The following is a 16,544-nucleotide window of genomic DNA, read 5'->3' as shown; positions in this document are numbered from 1 at the left end:
ATTACGAGAATAAAGTCATAACTTTAAGAGAAAAAAGTCATATTAAGAGAATGAAGTCTTAATATTCAAGAAAAAAAAGTAATAATATTGAGGGAATAAAGTCGTAATTTTAAGCGAATAAAGTAATTTCCTCCTCCTCTAAAGAGTCAGTTTCTCCATCAGGTCTGTGTGGTTCTTTCTTTAGAATAAACACAGTTTTTCTTGCACAATCTCTTCAAGGTCCTGATAATGTGGTGCTGATGAGCCAAAAGATGAAATATTTGGTTATTTGTGAAACTTAAACTAAAGTAGAACTTCACAAGATGCTCCACGTTCCTCACTTTCACACAGCTGCTCTATTTCCCCTCTAAAATAACACTTTATATTATGACTTTATTCTCATAATACTAAACATTTTTTTCTCGTAAATTTATGAGTTTATTCTCATAATATTACAACTTTTTTTCTCGTAAACTTTTGACTTTATTCTCGTAATATTATGAGTCTAGTCTCGAAAAATGGCTTGATCCCTTTTTTAAAACTTTGTTTTATTAATTAATTATTTTTTAATTTTATTGTCTGTATAAATGTTTTATGTCTACTGTGATATCTGCTTAGTTTTGAGGATGATAACTTTGTTATTGTAATGATTTTTTCCTTGCTGTTTGTAAATACATTTGTCTTGTGAATTAAAAAAACAAAACCACACAAGCGCATACAATGGCGCGTACACTTCCCTACTCGAGTTAGTAATATAAATAAATAATAACATATTCATTTGATTGCACGTTGCTTTAAATGCTGCATATATCTCGTCCATACCCTTGATAAATAACTTAATCTCCATTCAAATAAAACTCCAGTGTTTAGTCTAAAACATTTTTATGACTTTGATAAAGACACAAATTAAAGGAAAGCAAATATTTTAATATCCATCATTTTAAGAAAAAAAACAAAAACACTGAACTTAACAACCTCAGAAACTAATGGACATCGATGAACAGCAATAGTTATATAGGTACACATCTTAATAATCATAACAAAAAACTTACCAGGGATATTAAAAAAAACAAGCACTATTTCTATTTACATCGTGGTCATTCATAATACTGATCATAAGCACAAATAAGCCTCAATTATTTTACTTTTAAAGCATTAAAGTGCTCTTTTTTTGACCAGTTGGTGGTTAATGGGTGATAGTATGTGTGAGTCAGGTACAACCGTACAAGTTATTATCGTGGTACAAAGTCAAGTAGTTACTGCAAACAAATTTGACATCATTAGAATTGCACCGTGATTAATCTTGCTTGATGGATGGCAAAGAAATACAACTGGAATGTTGCTATTAGATATCCACAAACAAGTGCCATGAAGATACAGACTATAGGTACACAACTAGCTATCATCAATATATGAGGACCTTGCCCTGCAAGGTTTTCCAAAATACACAGAAGGACAAAAATGCTACGGTCTTGTCTAATGTCTCGGTAAACAGGGATGCTATTCTTAATTTATTATTCACAATTCTGATTAAGTCCCTGCTAGTAAGATATAATACTGTTTTGATAGTTTGTCTCAACTGTTTTGCAATGTGCTTCTATACAAGAATTACAGTATTTCCTATGACTTAATACAAAAATTACCGGATGCAAGGTCTAACTTGTGATATGACGTGTTCACTGTGATTTCCATTAGTTTCCATGAACACACACTATTAATACTAAAGCCCATTAAACATTTTTTAAACAATGATAAAGGCACATTGAACTAAAGGTAGTCAGTATGCCCTTATCATTTCATTGTTTAAAAAATGTTTAATGGGCTTTGGTATTAAAGGTCCCATATCGTGCTCATTTTCAGGTTCATACTTGTATTTTGTGTTTCTAATAGAACATGTTTACATGCTGTAATGTTCAAAAAACACATTATTTTCCCCGTACTGTCTGCCTGAATATACCTGTATTTACCCTCTGTCTGAAACACTCCGTTTTAGTGCATTTCAATGGAATTGCAACAGAATTGCATTGCTAGGCAACAGTTTGGGTCCATGTTTACTTCCTGTCAGCTGATGTTATTTACAAACACTGCAACAGGAAATAAACTGGGACACATTTAGAATGTTTACGTTTAAAACCGGGTAATGGTCTAAATATTGTATATTTGTGACATCACAAATGGACAGAAATCCTAACGGCTTGTTTCAAACGAGCAATTTCTAAATACAGGCTGCTGTGTGTATTTCTCTGTATATTGAGCGTTTTGATAGTTTAATAGTATTTATATATATCACTTAAACCTGCTTAATAATGTAAAAGACCTGAAAATCTCACTTTTTACAATATGGGACCTTTAATATCATAGCCATTAAACATGACCGTGTTCCCATCGGTGTGTGTGTTTTTTATCAGATATACCATTCAATTCTTTACATCTGCTTCAAACAGGAGATACACTGTTTTGAATCTAAACACCCCCTTTTCAATCACATCTAGTCCTAAACATTTACAAGATACAGTATATACATTTGTACAAGTGAAGGAAAACAGAGAACAATAAATAAGTCAGCTGAGAACTATCAAGTTGTGAATTGGTGATACATCTACTGTGACATTTGTGCAATTGTGAAATTACTACATTTTATGTTCACTATAAATGTAACTGGATGATGTAAAAGATAAAAAAAAAAAATCTGTTTGTATTATTGCACATTGCAACCAATCAACATTATGTTTTCCAGAAAAAAAATATACAACTTATTAGAGTCCCAAAAAGTTTAGTCCAGACCATAATGTGTTTAGCGTTGCCTTGACGATGCTATTGCCACAGTGGTATTTGCTATTTAGACTTGAGACGTCCTTTTGTGTCATCTCATGTTCAAACTTCTGGGTGGAACAATTGTTCAAGCACAAAGTAAAGACTGCACAGGGAAGTGCATTAACACACTGAATCAAAATGAAACTTGATTACCTGCACTGAAATATGACAGCAACACCTAAAAGCACATTTAAAGACCCTATCCACATGCTTTTACTTTGTAAATAGGCTGATGCTGAACAGTCCAAAGATTCTCTTCAGGCTCAGTGAACATCACTGTCCATGAACTCCTCCTTGATGGAGTGCTTGCTACGCGACAGCTTGCAGTCGGGCATGTCGAAACCAAAGTCAGCCCACTCATCGGTAGCCGGCCCCATCCCCGACGTCCCAACGACACCCGGCCTGTTGGGGATGGTGATGGTGTGGCGGACGCGGAAGTGCACGGCCTCCATCACGCGCTGGCGTTGGTGTTCCCCGCTGGCGGCCCCGATGGCCGCCATGGCGGAGGCGGTCATGTTGCTGCTGGAGCGAAGGAGCTGCTGGCCGTGATAGTCGTGGTGGTGAGCAGAGGCGGGCAGTTGGAGGGGAGCGACTTGTTTCATGTCCTGCAGACCTCGCCAGATGGCGAGGCGGTACTGCTCCGGGAGCTTTAGTGCACCTAAATCCTGGTGACGACACAAAGTTAGAAATTGGAGGAGTGTGAGAATGTAGGAGAAAACTACGAACAAAGAAGGAAAGGATAAGAGTGCATGTGCATCCTCATGGGTTTGCTTATAGATATATAAAAAATATGGTTCCTGCTCAGCAAAACATGGCTCTACATCTTCATCACCCTAGAAAAAATTACAAATCCTCGAACAAAGTCTTCAATTTTAATTATTTTGATTCAGTGTATTAAATGAGTTAGTCTTTTCAACTTTCTTTAATGAATATAAATTAATTTAAATTAAATTAATTTACTATAATAGCATTAGAGCCAAAATAACTTTTTGGTTATTGTGGTTAAATAAATGCAATTTACTGTACCGTTAGATTGCTGTTAATACAGTTGTAGGCCTCAATTTGTGTGCGTCAAGTGGGAGAACAAATAGGTTTTTGACAGCGGTGAAAATGTTGTTTTTGAAAGGCTAAACGCCAACGAATATGGATTGATCATTTCGTTATATTTTGATACAAAGTATCAAAAAAAGATATATATTTTTAAATAGTTTTATATACAGACTTTTGTGTAAATGATCCAGTAAGTGTTATTATTTTAAATTATATGTTATATTTTCCTAAGAAAAGCTGAGCCCCCCCCGACGTCAGTGTATTAAATTAATTAGTCTTTTCAACTTTCTTTAATGAACATAACTCGACAGTTTCGTTTCGTCAACATAAATAAAGTGATGACGTCTTGACGGATTCGCCAAGCGAATGCAGATACATAATATGACCTTTCTTTTGGTAGCAACTTAATTAATTTACTATAATAGTGCAAAAGCCAAAATAGCTTTTTGGTTATTGTGGTTAAATAAATGTAATTTATTGTGCTTTTAAATTGCTGTTAGATTGCTGTTAATACAGTTGTGGGCCTCAATTTGTGTGCATCAAGTGGGAGAACAAATAGGTTTTTGAACGCGGTGAAAATGTTGTTTTTGAAAGGCTAAACTCCAACAAATATGGATTGATCATTTTGTTATATTTTGCTACAAAAGTATCAAAAAAATATATATATTTTTAAATAGTTTTATATACAGACTTTTGTATAAATTATCCAGTAAGTGTTATTATGATTTCAAACATTTTTACTTTAAAAGAAAGCAACCTGTTTTATGTTCAGTAATTTGTTATTTCTGTTACTGTTCTACGAAGCTCTAAATTGTTTTCACTGTGAGATTGTGAGTGCAGGAACGGGAGATGTTACCTCCATGGAGAGAGTCTGGAGGTGGTAGAGAGACTGGAGGCCTTGGGAGGTGAAGTACTCAATGAAGTTCTGACATCCCACACTGGTTAGAAAACTGTAAGGGGAGAAAAGCAGGGCTGCTTAGACTGCCGTTAGAGCACAGCTGCAAAGCTAAAAGAAAAAGACTATGACATAAAAATACAATAACACTGATGAGTGCAGTTGTGCTTGAGTAGAATAAAGAATCCTAACTTGATAATTAGGGTTTTATTTTTAGCTGAATACAAAAGCACCTCATTCTGTTGTGTTACGTCGTTATCTACTCAAGCTTTAATTAGTTTAGTTCAAAACTGAGAGAAAGAATCAGGGCACAGATCTAGCCCCAAGTGTAGATAAATAAACTATACATCTTGATAGATGCAGTGGAGGTAAAACCATAAACATGCATTTATATTAATGATTCATAAGGCCATTCTTGCTTTGATGAAGAACCTTTATTATAAATACATGAAAAATGTTAACGTTTTGGCAACATACAGTGTAATTGAAAAAAGAAGCTATAACTGTACAATAAACATAACAAAAGGTGGACAAAATCTGTTGTATCAAAAAAATATTAAAATTGCAAAAGCAAAGTTTTAAAAGTATTAAAAACTACATTGACACATTATCTAAAAAATATGAAAAAAAAATGGTTTTAAATTAAACAGAACAGAAATTTCTTTTGAAGAAAATTCGCTGTAGTGCATTGAAAAGGGATGGCTGTATACACAATGACAGTGCGAATGACTTTAGAGCGAAGTGTATGACACACACAGTTTGGGGCTTTTGGGTGACATAACAAACCGTCTGGCAGCCATAGTGGAGGTCTACAACTCTGGGGCAGCTTGGCTGTATGAGCTGAGTACATAGACGTGATTAATGTGCTCTTTTTTAATCTGATTTAGTCACGTAGAGCTAGTTTAGGCAAGAACACCGATTGTTTTGTAAATTACTTTTTGCCGGCCAACAATGACAAGGACGGACACTAAAAATTACGTTCCCAAACAAGAGAACTGTTTTGAGAAAAACATATTTTCTCCCTGATTACCGTCACAGTTTTAAACAGTTTTAACATGTGGTTAAAGCTGCAGTAGGCAGTATATTTTTGGCATCATTGGGCAAAAATTCCATAATAACCTTTCAGCATATTTTAATTCAAGTGTTCTGAGATAAAACTAGACTTCTGCTCCTCCTCATGGCTCTGTTTTCAGACTTTAGAAAATCTATCCCGTGACAGGAGACTTTGACCAATCACAGGTCATTTCAGAGAGAGAGAGCGTTCCTATTGGCTGTGCTCCGGTCATGTGACCGGAACTTGGTGTTCCTTCACCAGATTTCACAATGGCGGCGGCAGCGTCACAAACTTTCTCATTTTCCAGCTAAACCGTGCACTACAAGATGATTCTGAAAACATCTGAGGAGAGAAATAGACATTAACGTAACAGAATATTGATTCATATTTGAGCGTTGCCTAGTTTGACTGTTTGGTCGGAGTTTGCGAGTGATTGACAGCCGGCTCTCATAGACAGTAGCTGGACAGCAGACCTCAGATCAACTCTTACTGCTTGTTTTCCTCCGGTCTGTGAAATCTTGCAGATGCCGTTAGGAGCACCGGAGGACACAGAGGAACATGATTTTTTTCAGGTTACCTGTTTCATGTACTACTGTCGCGATATAGTGACCGTTTTATAAAAATAACTTTTTTTAATCATATTTGCTCCAATCTCGCCTACTTCAACTTTAAACTACTTAGTTAGGTTTAGGCAACAGAACTACTTGGTTAGGTTTAGTAAAAACATCATAGTTTGGCTTAAAATGACGGACGTAAAAGTGAACGTTAACTTTTGGTTTCACACAGGACACAGATAGTGATCTCCTGGGTGTAAGTCCTGTGTTTGTTTGACCCATCTGGGCTTCCGCAGACTGTCATTAGAAACGTATTTTGATGTGTCAAAAACAAACGTAATCCATGATAATACGTTTCCCTCAAAACGTATTTCAAAATGCAGTTTTTTGTTCCGTGGAAATGTCATTTTTAGGAGACGGCTGCAGTTTTTATATCAATACCATTACACACTTTTACTTGAAACATTACTGAATTAAGCTACTCCCATAACACAACCTTTGTAGGTAACTTCTTTTTCAAGTTGTTTTTTTTTTCCAATTATATGTAGACATTAATTCCATGCAGCCAATTCTCCAGTGGACCTTCATTATGGCACCAGCCGGGGTAGCGAGGAGATTTGTGATGTAATTGCAAGCCTTTACAAAGCAGCCATAATCAAATCAAACTGACTGTATAACACAGCTCCATCTACACACATTTTGCTGCAAATTAGGAACTTTTCCCAAAAAAAACAGTTTTTGACCAAATTTGTACTAACATGGCCAAACAGAGTAGCTGTTTTCGGTATCTACTGTACATTGATTGTCTGCTGGCCCTTTACAGGAGGATAAAGAAGGAGTGTCATTGGAGGGTGAGGTACCTGACGAGGCTGGGGTCAGGGTTATACGGAGGGGGCGGGCTGCAGTGGGAGGCAGACACTAGAGTCTGACTGCTGTGGCCACCATTCATATCACCATTTCCCTGCATGTGGTGGCTGTTGAGCATGTTTGAACCTGTGAGAGAGGGAGGAGGGGGGGGATCAATGAAATAATAATGAACTGTAACGGCATCAATAGGTTCTCTTGGCATTGATATTTAAAGGGACTGTTTGTAAGAATCAGAAATTGCTTGTTAACAGCGACACCTGTGGCCGTTAAGTCAATGAAAGGCAGCGTCCTGTTGCTCTCGCTTGTGCTCGCTCTACATAGACATGAACGAGCATTGCTCAAAACAGTGAGGCGACACACGTCAGCTAAAACCACAATATCACTCTATATTTCAGCTGCTTGGCAGTAATGTTAGCTGACCAGACGAAGGTCTCTCCATGAATCGATGCTGATCCTAGTGTTGGATTTTCCTGCTTCAGCCTCCAGACCGCGGCCGGAGGGAACAGAGGAGACACCGGAGTTTTGGTCGGAGACGATAACGTTTCTCTCTGCGGAGCCCCGTCACTTCACAAGACACGGGAAACCTCTGTTGGTCTGGAGGAGCTGCAGCAGTTATTTCTGCACAAACGTCCACTGAACATTCACTAGATATTCTCAGAGCTAAACTAACTCTTCTGCAGTGTGGAGTGAGCAGCATGCACGTGAGAGCGAAGCGAAAGAGTGAGAAGGAGCGTGGTGTGTGAGTGAAGGCAGGCAGAGGAGCAGAGTACAGCAGAGACTCCGATCCTGGAGACCAAAGCTACGGTCTCCTCCGCGTCCTCCGACCGCGGCCAACACTGTTTAACAGACGGGCCTCACTAGATACAACCAAGAGGTTTTGGTGCTTCACTGGAGTTTGTGTTGGAGTCTCGTCTGAACAGCGTAGCCACACGCGAGCGCGCATGGGACACCGACCCGCAATGATTTATACGTGTAAGAAGTTACAGACGGTCCCTTTAAACAGGTGGGTTTGATGTACTTTATGAGTACATCTGATGTGATTTGAATCACACGTGCAGATACTCACCCATATGAGCTATGGAGTTGGGGGCAGTGTGGTGTTGCTGGGGCTGCTGCCCCACCAGCTGGTTGACTGAGGGCTGTTTGTTGAGGCCTCCGTGGGCATGAAGCTTGTTCATGTTGGACAGTGGAGAGTAAGAGGTGGGGGATGCTATGTGGCTCCTAGAGGAAAGAGGAGAACAAGGCTGAGGTTAGAGGAATGTGAGGGTCTTTTCACACCTTTATGTACAGTATGCATGTACAGTATATATGTACAGTATGCATGTACAGTATCTATATACAGTATGCATGTACAGTATATATGTACAGTATGCATGTACAGTATATATGTACAGTATGCATGTACAGTATGTATATACAGTATGCATGTACAGTATCTATATACAGTATGCATGTACAGTATATATGTACAGTATGCATGTACAGTATGTATATACAGTATGCATGTACAGTATCTATATACAGTATGCATGTACAGTATATATGAACATTATGTATGTGTACCAGCAGCTGTCTGCGTGCTTGTGCATAATGTTTAACATTAGTGTTGGAGTGACTCACGGTCTCTGCAGAAGTTGCTGCTGTGTTTGTTGTCTGTAGGAGTCGACCAGCGGCTGCGGCACCAGCTCCACTAGCTCCAGACTGTCTTTAATCTTCATCAGCAGCTCAAAGTTCTCCCGACCACGAACCTACACACACAAACACGCACAATAACATCACATTATAGGCAGTCAGGGAATAATGACTGGTGAGCACAATGCTATCGTATCAAACATGCTATAACTTCTGTCTGTGTTACACTGTCAACACTACTTCCAGTGTGTGAAAGGCTCTTACAGGAATATAGTAAATCTCTTCATCTCCGTGCCGCCTCTTCCTCATGTTAATATTCGGACTGGGAATATTCGTCGGACTCTGTTTGAAGTCTGCGGACGACAGAAACAGAGTTACAGAGTCGGCAGAAACAGAGTTATGACATATTAACATATTTCACCAATTCATTTTGAGGACCAAGATATCAGGTTGTTGAATGTATACCAACAGCCAGACAGCAAGACACAACATATGAAAAACTATTTAATGTGTAGTTAACATGATATCATTCAGTTCAGTTCAACTCACTGCGCTTGTTGGCACAACCATTTTTGGCCACGCTGTCGTTCAGGGCCTGCTGTTCCCTGAAGTGGTCCTCGTCTGCTTTGCGGTCTCGGCCGGGACACGCACATATCCGACCTTCAAACGACCTTCTGCCCAACACTTGACCACTGCAGAGATGATTCAGGATAGAAAAAATATACTCAAGAAAATGTAGGTCCTCTAACATTCAAAGTTCAGTTTCACTTTAGCTGTGTGGATCAGTGCGCTGAATAGTCTCACACTGTACTCTTTGGCTACAACAATACTGATCTAAAATGTACATTATCAAGGGCTGTCCTCGACCAAAGACATTTTTTTGACAACTAACATTCATACGATTTTGTCTCGGTTAGTTGATTTAGTTGACAGATCTGTAAAACTGAGTTTCTCCACAGAGAATCACACAAAAGCAACACTTTAAATCTGCTGTTTATCAGAGACGTGCTCAGAAGTGTCTTGGAGATAAGTCCTTAAGCCTGAAAAAGGAAAAAAATGACTAATCGACTGAAGAAAGTCGACTGACGTTACCTCCTAACTGGACGCGATGCGAACAACCGTGTAGGCGAACATCAGATTGTTTCAGTTTTTCCCGATGAAGACGTCCTAACCTGCTCCATGCGTCAGCGAACAGGCAAAGCAACGTGTCGCTTGTTTGAAAAATTGCTCGCCCTCGCTCTATTTATGCAATGTTTCACGCACCTCCAACCTGTTTTCAATGGTGTAAATTGATGCTGACAGTTAATCAATATTGCCTCGCCTGTAGTATATCTGGACAATGTTTCACTCTCCATTCGCCAGAATTCGCTCACTCGCTGTATGTTAGGAAGAGTTGTAAGACCAAAATGACCGATTAGTCAACTAATCGACTAAAAGTGGACAGAAGTGTATATAATCTTATGTGTATAATGTATTATGTTCTTCGCTTCCCATTGATCTGTGGGTTGGTAGGTTTTGTCCTGTACCATTTGCCAGTGCGTACTGTCGTAGAACATTTGGAAATTCATCGCATCCAAATCCACATGACAAAGAGCTGAGAATTACTCGATAGATTACAAAGAAGAACCATGTTTGAACGGTCTGCGAGTATGAACTGTGAATTGTTGACTTACTCCCTGGTTTCCAAAGTGATGATGATGAGGATGGGCCTCCTGTTCATGCCGCCAACACAGCTGCTGTTACACATGAAGTTATACAGGATGGTGGTGAACTCTGTCCCCACCTGAAACACAAAATAGTCAAGTTTTAATTAAATGTGCACGTCGGCACAGAAGCAAACCTCCCGTTTTACAGTAAATATGTCACTCCACCACCAGAGGGCAGTGTTGCAGTGCGCTTTGATGTGAGGCAAGTCAATCATGCTCTTCATTAACCTCCCCAGGTGCAATCACAGACATGATGATTTCCCCACTCTTACGCTTGTTTGGACATGCCCGGCATCTTTATTTATAGATGTGCTTCCTATGAAGTACCTCAACGAAATTCACTGTTTCTTTGGAACGAGCTCGACTGATCTGTTGTGTGTCTTGAGCAACATTTGGGCTGAATGTACAAAATATCAGGGACATCGTTCAGATATTGAGATGGATGGAAATCAATGAGGATTCACTTCATCAGAATACTTCATGAAAAGAGTAAATATTTGGTACATTCACTCTAGACCAGGGGTCTGCAACCTGCGGCCCCGGAGCCACATGCGTCTCTTTAGCTCCTCTCCAGTGGCTGTGGATTTTATAAAAATGGAAATGTATAACTGTTCTGTGTTTACATTTTCATTTTTATTTATCATTGTTGTAGGTTTATGGTACGACGGTACGACGGAGTATTAGGGACACATTGAGGAAAAAAATAAAACTGAGATTACGAGAATAAAGTCATAATATTATAAAGTAGTAATTTTACGTGTTATTTTCTTTTTTCCTGTAAAGTTATGACTTTATTCTCGCAATATTACGACTTTTTTATGACTTTATTCTTGTAATCTCCGATTGTTTTTCCCCTCAATGTGGCCCTAATACTCCCTAGTACATTGTCTCTTTGGCCCTCACTGCATTAGACTTATATATTATATACTTAGACTATAAACTGTGTTACCTTCATCACAATGCTCAAATGTTTTGCGGCTCCAGACCGATTTTTTTCTTTTTCTCTGCCTAAAATGGCTCTTTTGATAGTAAAGGTTGCTGACCCCTGCTCTAGGCCATAACTTCTAATGTTTAAGGTCATGAGTATAGTCCTTAAGGTACCTAATACAATGCATTGTGTGTTTCTATAGATACACAGCAGCTGATGAACCACCAACCTGTGGAGCCTCATGCGGCAAGAAGACGCTCTGCCGGCCGGTGACCGGATCGTCCACGTACTGACTGAGGTTATTCCCCTCCACCCGGATCAGGTGACTGGCCGGGGCTGCTTGACCTGTGGAGATAATGATGGAACAACAGGTGAGGACGCAGTTGGTTGATCTCAGTCGAAGCATCACACATACCTGACAGTCAAAAAATGTTACGATGAACACGATAATAACGCGTTATCACAAATTCTTTTTAACGCCACTAGTTTCTTTTACGCATTATGGCAACTTGCGATTTTTAGGTTGTAGAGTGAAGATACAGGTATCATATGAAACTAGAAAAAACCTAATGAATCCATCGGTACCAACCCATGTTGATAAGAGTATTAAATACTTGACAAATCTCCCTTTAAGGTACATTTTGAACAGATAAAAAAATGCGTAATTAATTTGCGATTAATCGCGATTACATATTTTAATCGATTGACAGTCCTAGTTATGATTAATGAACTATGAATCTTATCGTCTCCTGGGTTATTTCATAGTCATTCACTTCATAATCCGCTTGTACGACATAATTTGTGGATGTTATTGGCGTATGTTGGGTAAAAGTATAAAATGTCTGAGTACAGTCAGTTCTGGTGAAAGGACCGGGCTCGTTGAGATCATACCGTCGTTGAAGTCTCGTCCCAGTTCGTGGTTGGGGCAGCGTTTGACCACTTCTGTGACGTGCTCCGCCTTCTTGTAGACGGGCATGGCTCTGATGATGCTGCCATGAGGAGGAGAGGAGGACAGCTTGATTTGGATCGGACAGGTCTTGGCAATCTGACAGTAGAGCTTCTTCAGCAAGGGAGAGTACTGGATGGGGGAAGAACACAAACACAGAGGACCGGTCAGTGGTCTGGGTTCATACATGGTATACAATGAAACAGCTGTCTGTCTCAAATATTCTCTCAAAGGGAGTGTGAACTAATGCTTTGGTCAACAAAATGCTGATCACAGTTGTGTTCAAATTTGCATCCACAACTGCAGGACTTCCAATTAAGACTTTAAGACATGAACATCCATAAAGAATCAGACCCATTGGGCAAGAAAATATCAATTAATGCCTTCACATGTATATTTTATGAACAACCTATTAGCAAATGAAACTTAAACCTGCAGTAGGCAGAATGTTTTTGGCATCATTGGACAAAAATATCCATAATAATCTTTCAGCATATTGTAATTCAGGTGTTCTGAGAGAGACTTCTGCACCTCCTCTTGGCTCTGTTTTCAGGCTTTAAAGCTACCCAGTGACGGGAGACTTTGGCCAATCACAGGTCATTTCAGAGAGAGCGTTCCTATTGGCTGTGCTCCAGCTGGTGGGCGGTACTTGGTATTTTCTCAACTGATCTCAACATGGCTGCCGGGTCACAAACTTTCTCATTTTACAGCTAAACCGTGCACTACAAGATGTTTCTGAAGACATTTGAGGAGAGAAATAGACATTACAGTAACAGAATATTGATTCATATTTGATCAGTGCTGCCTAGTTTGACCGTTTGATCGGAGTTGGCGAGTGATTGACAGCTGCTCAGAGACGTCAGACTCCAGATCAGCTCTGATTGGTTGTTTTCCTCTGGTCTGTGAAATCTTGCAGATGCCATTAGGAACACCGGAGGACACCAGAGGACACAGAGGAACATGATTTTTTTCAGATTACCTGTCTCGTGCACTACTGTCAGGATATAGTGACCGTTTAATAAAAATAACTCCATTTCTACCCACTGCTGCTTTAAAGACATGTAAACTGTGAGTTGTGTCTTCTCAGTTTCACGTAAATGCTCTCAAGAAGTAGCAGAAAGATAATATATCCTAAGGAGGGAAAGAGTTAATCTCACTACCACTGACGTCAGAGCAAAATAACGTCTCAGGAGGAGGAATTGTTGTGTTGAAAATGACGTGATTTGAGCCGTTAACTCATCTTTCAGCACGGCAGCCAAAAAGTATTTTTAATAACAGAAAACAAGGTGGACGAATAAAGAGCTGCGTGATAATATGATGATTAAATAGTGGGTTGTGTGACCACAGGAACAGGCTGTTATTATCACATACAATTATGACCGGAGAACAAATTGTGTCATTTGAGGAAAGGGAAAAATACACAAGGACTGTAAAACAGTCAGCAGTAAATCTGTATAGAAGAGGTAATTACTGTGTTATTAGAATGAATAAATGATTATTATCCAGCAGAGTGGGTTTGTGGGTAGTAATGTGAGATGGCGGAAGAGAGGCAGAAGTTCAAAAGGAAAAAAAATGTTTGTGTCTCAGTGTGTATACGAGCTGAAAAAAAGAAAAGAAAGAAAGGACGATAAATAAATATCCGATTTTTACTGTCTCCGTCCGTTAAAGTAAAGTTCAGTGAGAATATGCTGAGCTGTGTGTCTTCAGTGATTCCTCAGCTTATACACGCATGTATGCATATATGTGCATGTATGTGTGTAAATGCCAGTACAGACGTATCCAAAGACAGCGTGACAAGGGACGGAGAAGCCTTAACATGCCCCGACACAATCACGAAATCTCAAAAATCTTCCCTGTGGGAATCAAACTGAGACCTTGCAGAGAAAAAACTGAGAAGACAGATGTCCTGTGTGGACTTGCTACAACACCGCAGCCTATACAGTACATACAGCTCAAGATGCATATATGACATTTAACTGTCATTTTGTGCATTGTGGTTCTTGATTGGTTTGTGGTTTAAGCCTCGAGCTTGCCATTTTGCCCATTACCATCTTGTTTTTTTGCAACCAGAAGTGACACGAGAGAGTGAAAGAGTTAAAGTTGTAAGACGAAAACACGGACAACTCCCAGACCGGACAACGCCGTGATAGCGACCTGTCAATCACAAGGTAGCCCCGCCCTAAAGCATCCCCTGCTTTATGGTCTATCTGACTCTAAATGGGACCATAATTTACTAAATGAACATCATGCTGTATTGAAGAAGACTTGAAACTAGTGATTGAGACCATAAACTCATGTTTACAATGTTTACTGAGGGAATAAATCAAGAGAGAAGTAGGCTCATTTTCTCATAGACTTCTATACAATCAGAGGAGTCGCTCTCTGCTGGCTGTTAGAAAGAACCACACTGGTTGTAATATGAGTTTCTCTGTGCTTTGTTGATATAGCCGGGCCGGCCGTGTGTGCTTTTAGTGCATTTAGTGAGCTTGCCCCACTGGCTAGCTCAAGGTCGCTGCTCTGCACTGCTCTCATACGGCGGTTACAGGTGATAACGCCGTCCCGACTGACGGCGCCGTACCACCAACCTTTCAGTTAACACTGTTAGCTCTGTTGGCACTGTTGCATTTGTTTGAGAGCCGTGCGGAGGCAATAGAAATGCTCCCAATCTCGCATGTAGCACCTTTAAACCTCGAGGTAACCAGAATCCCATTTCAAGCATTCAAAGTTTTTTAATCTGGAAAATTTCATCTGATAATCTTCCATTTAGTGAATGCTTTTATGTAAGAAAATGTGTTTTATGAGTATGTTTTTAACCAGATCTGTTAGTCGAGTATCATCCATCAAATCATCAATGATTCTCAGAAAATACACAACATGTTAATTTGGCAGCATATATACAGTTTATAAAACCACCTTCCACCGTCTTTACCTTCCCTAAAGGGACACTCCACCAAAAAGTTCAGTTTACTCATCACAAGGAGACGCCTAGTACTCAATCTGTGGCCCTGGAGGAGGCTATACAAAGTTTCACAAAGAGACTTGCTAGACCTAACGGTATTACAACCAGGCAGTGTGAGGTGAGAAAGAAGTCGGCCTGCAGGAGGCAGGGAGGGTCTTGTTAGTCCCCAAAATTGCTGCTGTACCACTTTAACCCCAGAAGTCACACCATGCTTTCCCCTTTATATGCTTTACCCTCAACTTCTCATCGTTGTCCTTTCAAAAGAAGACTTTTCTTTTTCATTTGGAGTCTTGGACTTTGATCCTTCTGCATCTTACTGCTACTTAGAACGCCCAGGATTTAAGAGATTCTTCTGTCGCATAACGATCGGTTAAATTCTTCAAATTTAAATGTAATCATTTTAAAAAAATAATTTCCCCACTGATGATCCATACTCTGGTTTGAGTCTCCCAGACACCAGATAGCCTCTGGCCCCGATGACGGCTGGGAAAAGACTCATTCCAACAACAACTGCTTGGATTCCTTGTTGTGACACCGTTACTAAGCCCCTTATAACCACACACACACACACACACACACTCACACACACACCCTTAGCCATGAGCCCTCCCTCGAGGGCAATGGAAATACCTGTGCACAACATTACCTTTTTCCCACCTAGCTTTCCCTGACAAGTCTCAACAGCTCGTCCATACCATGAATAAATAATTTCTCTGAGATGAAGCAGCCAGATGAATTCGTTATTTACAGACCGGGGGACTTTTTCTTGCAGCAACAATCACATCTCCAATGACCAATGGTTTACTTTCCAGCATGATCACATATCATGAAAAACTCACTTTTTCAGTGCTTGTGCACATACGGTATATTTGGGTATCTGGGGTGCCTAGCGGGAGGTCTTTCTTCTTCTCTTTACTACCTCTATACACTGTTCATAACGGCCCCGTTAACTCTCTTTTGTCCCGCTGACGGTGGTGACAGCCAACAGTCTCTGCGTTGTGTTTGATGATGATGACGGTGGATTAACCGCTGACAGTTTTAGCGTACACTCCAACTAAACACAGACAGCTCCGATGTCCATTCAAAGACGGATTTATTTGCTTACAAGCACTTGTGCTGGGATCTGGGGGATACAAGCACGGGCTGTCTAGATCAGAAAA

The 16,544-nt window shown here is 39.8% G+C and overlaps 1 protein-coding gene across 2 annotated transcripts in view; it reads right to left on the bottom strand.

The window, feature by feature from the left end:
* Positions 1-2,064: 2,064 nt before the first annotated feature.
* The window catches only part of tp73 (tumor protein p73), a 50,861-nt gene continuing 36,381 nt past the window's right edge, over positions 2,065-16,544 (bottom strand). For both annotated transcript variants that reach the window (XM_037772170.1, XM_037772171.1), the window contains 10 exons: positions 12,371-12,557; positions 11,709-11,824; positions 10,519-10,628; positions 9,395-9,537; positions 9,110-9,198; positions 8,834-8,961; positions 8,280-8,434; positions 7,207-7,339; positions 4,700-4,793; positions 2,065-3,458 (listed from right to left, as the gene is read on the bottom strand). In XM_037772170.1, the coding sequence (XP_037628098.1) occupies positions 3,057-3,458; positions 4,700-4,793; positions 7,207-7,339; positions 8,280-8,434; positions 8,834-8,961; positions 9,110-9,198; positions 9,395-9,537; positions 10,519-10,628; positions 11,709-11,824; positions 12,371-12,557 (1,557 nt within the window). In that variant the 3' untranslated portion in view covers positions 2,065-3,056. The remainder of the gene's footprint in view (positions 3,459-4,699; positions 4,794-7,206; positions 7,340-8,279; positions 8,435-8,833; positions 8,962-9,109; positions 9,199-9,394; positions 9,538-10,518; positions 10,629-11,708; positions 11,825-12,370; positions 12,558-16,544) is intronic.

The sequence above is a fragment of the Sebastes umbrosus genome, chromosome 6 (assembly GCF_015220745.1).
Source record: "Sebastes umbrosus isolate fSebUmb1 chromosome 6, fSebUmb1.pri, whole genome shotgun sequence".
NCBI classification, from domain to species: domain Eukaryota; kingdom Metazoa; phylum Chordata; class Actinopteri; order Perciformes; family Sebastidae; genus Sebastes; species Sebastes umbrosus.
The sequence above is the reverse complement of the archived record's forward strand: the minus strand, read 5'-3'. Positions and strand labels throughout refer to the sequence as shown.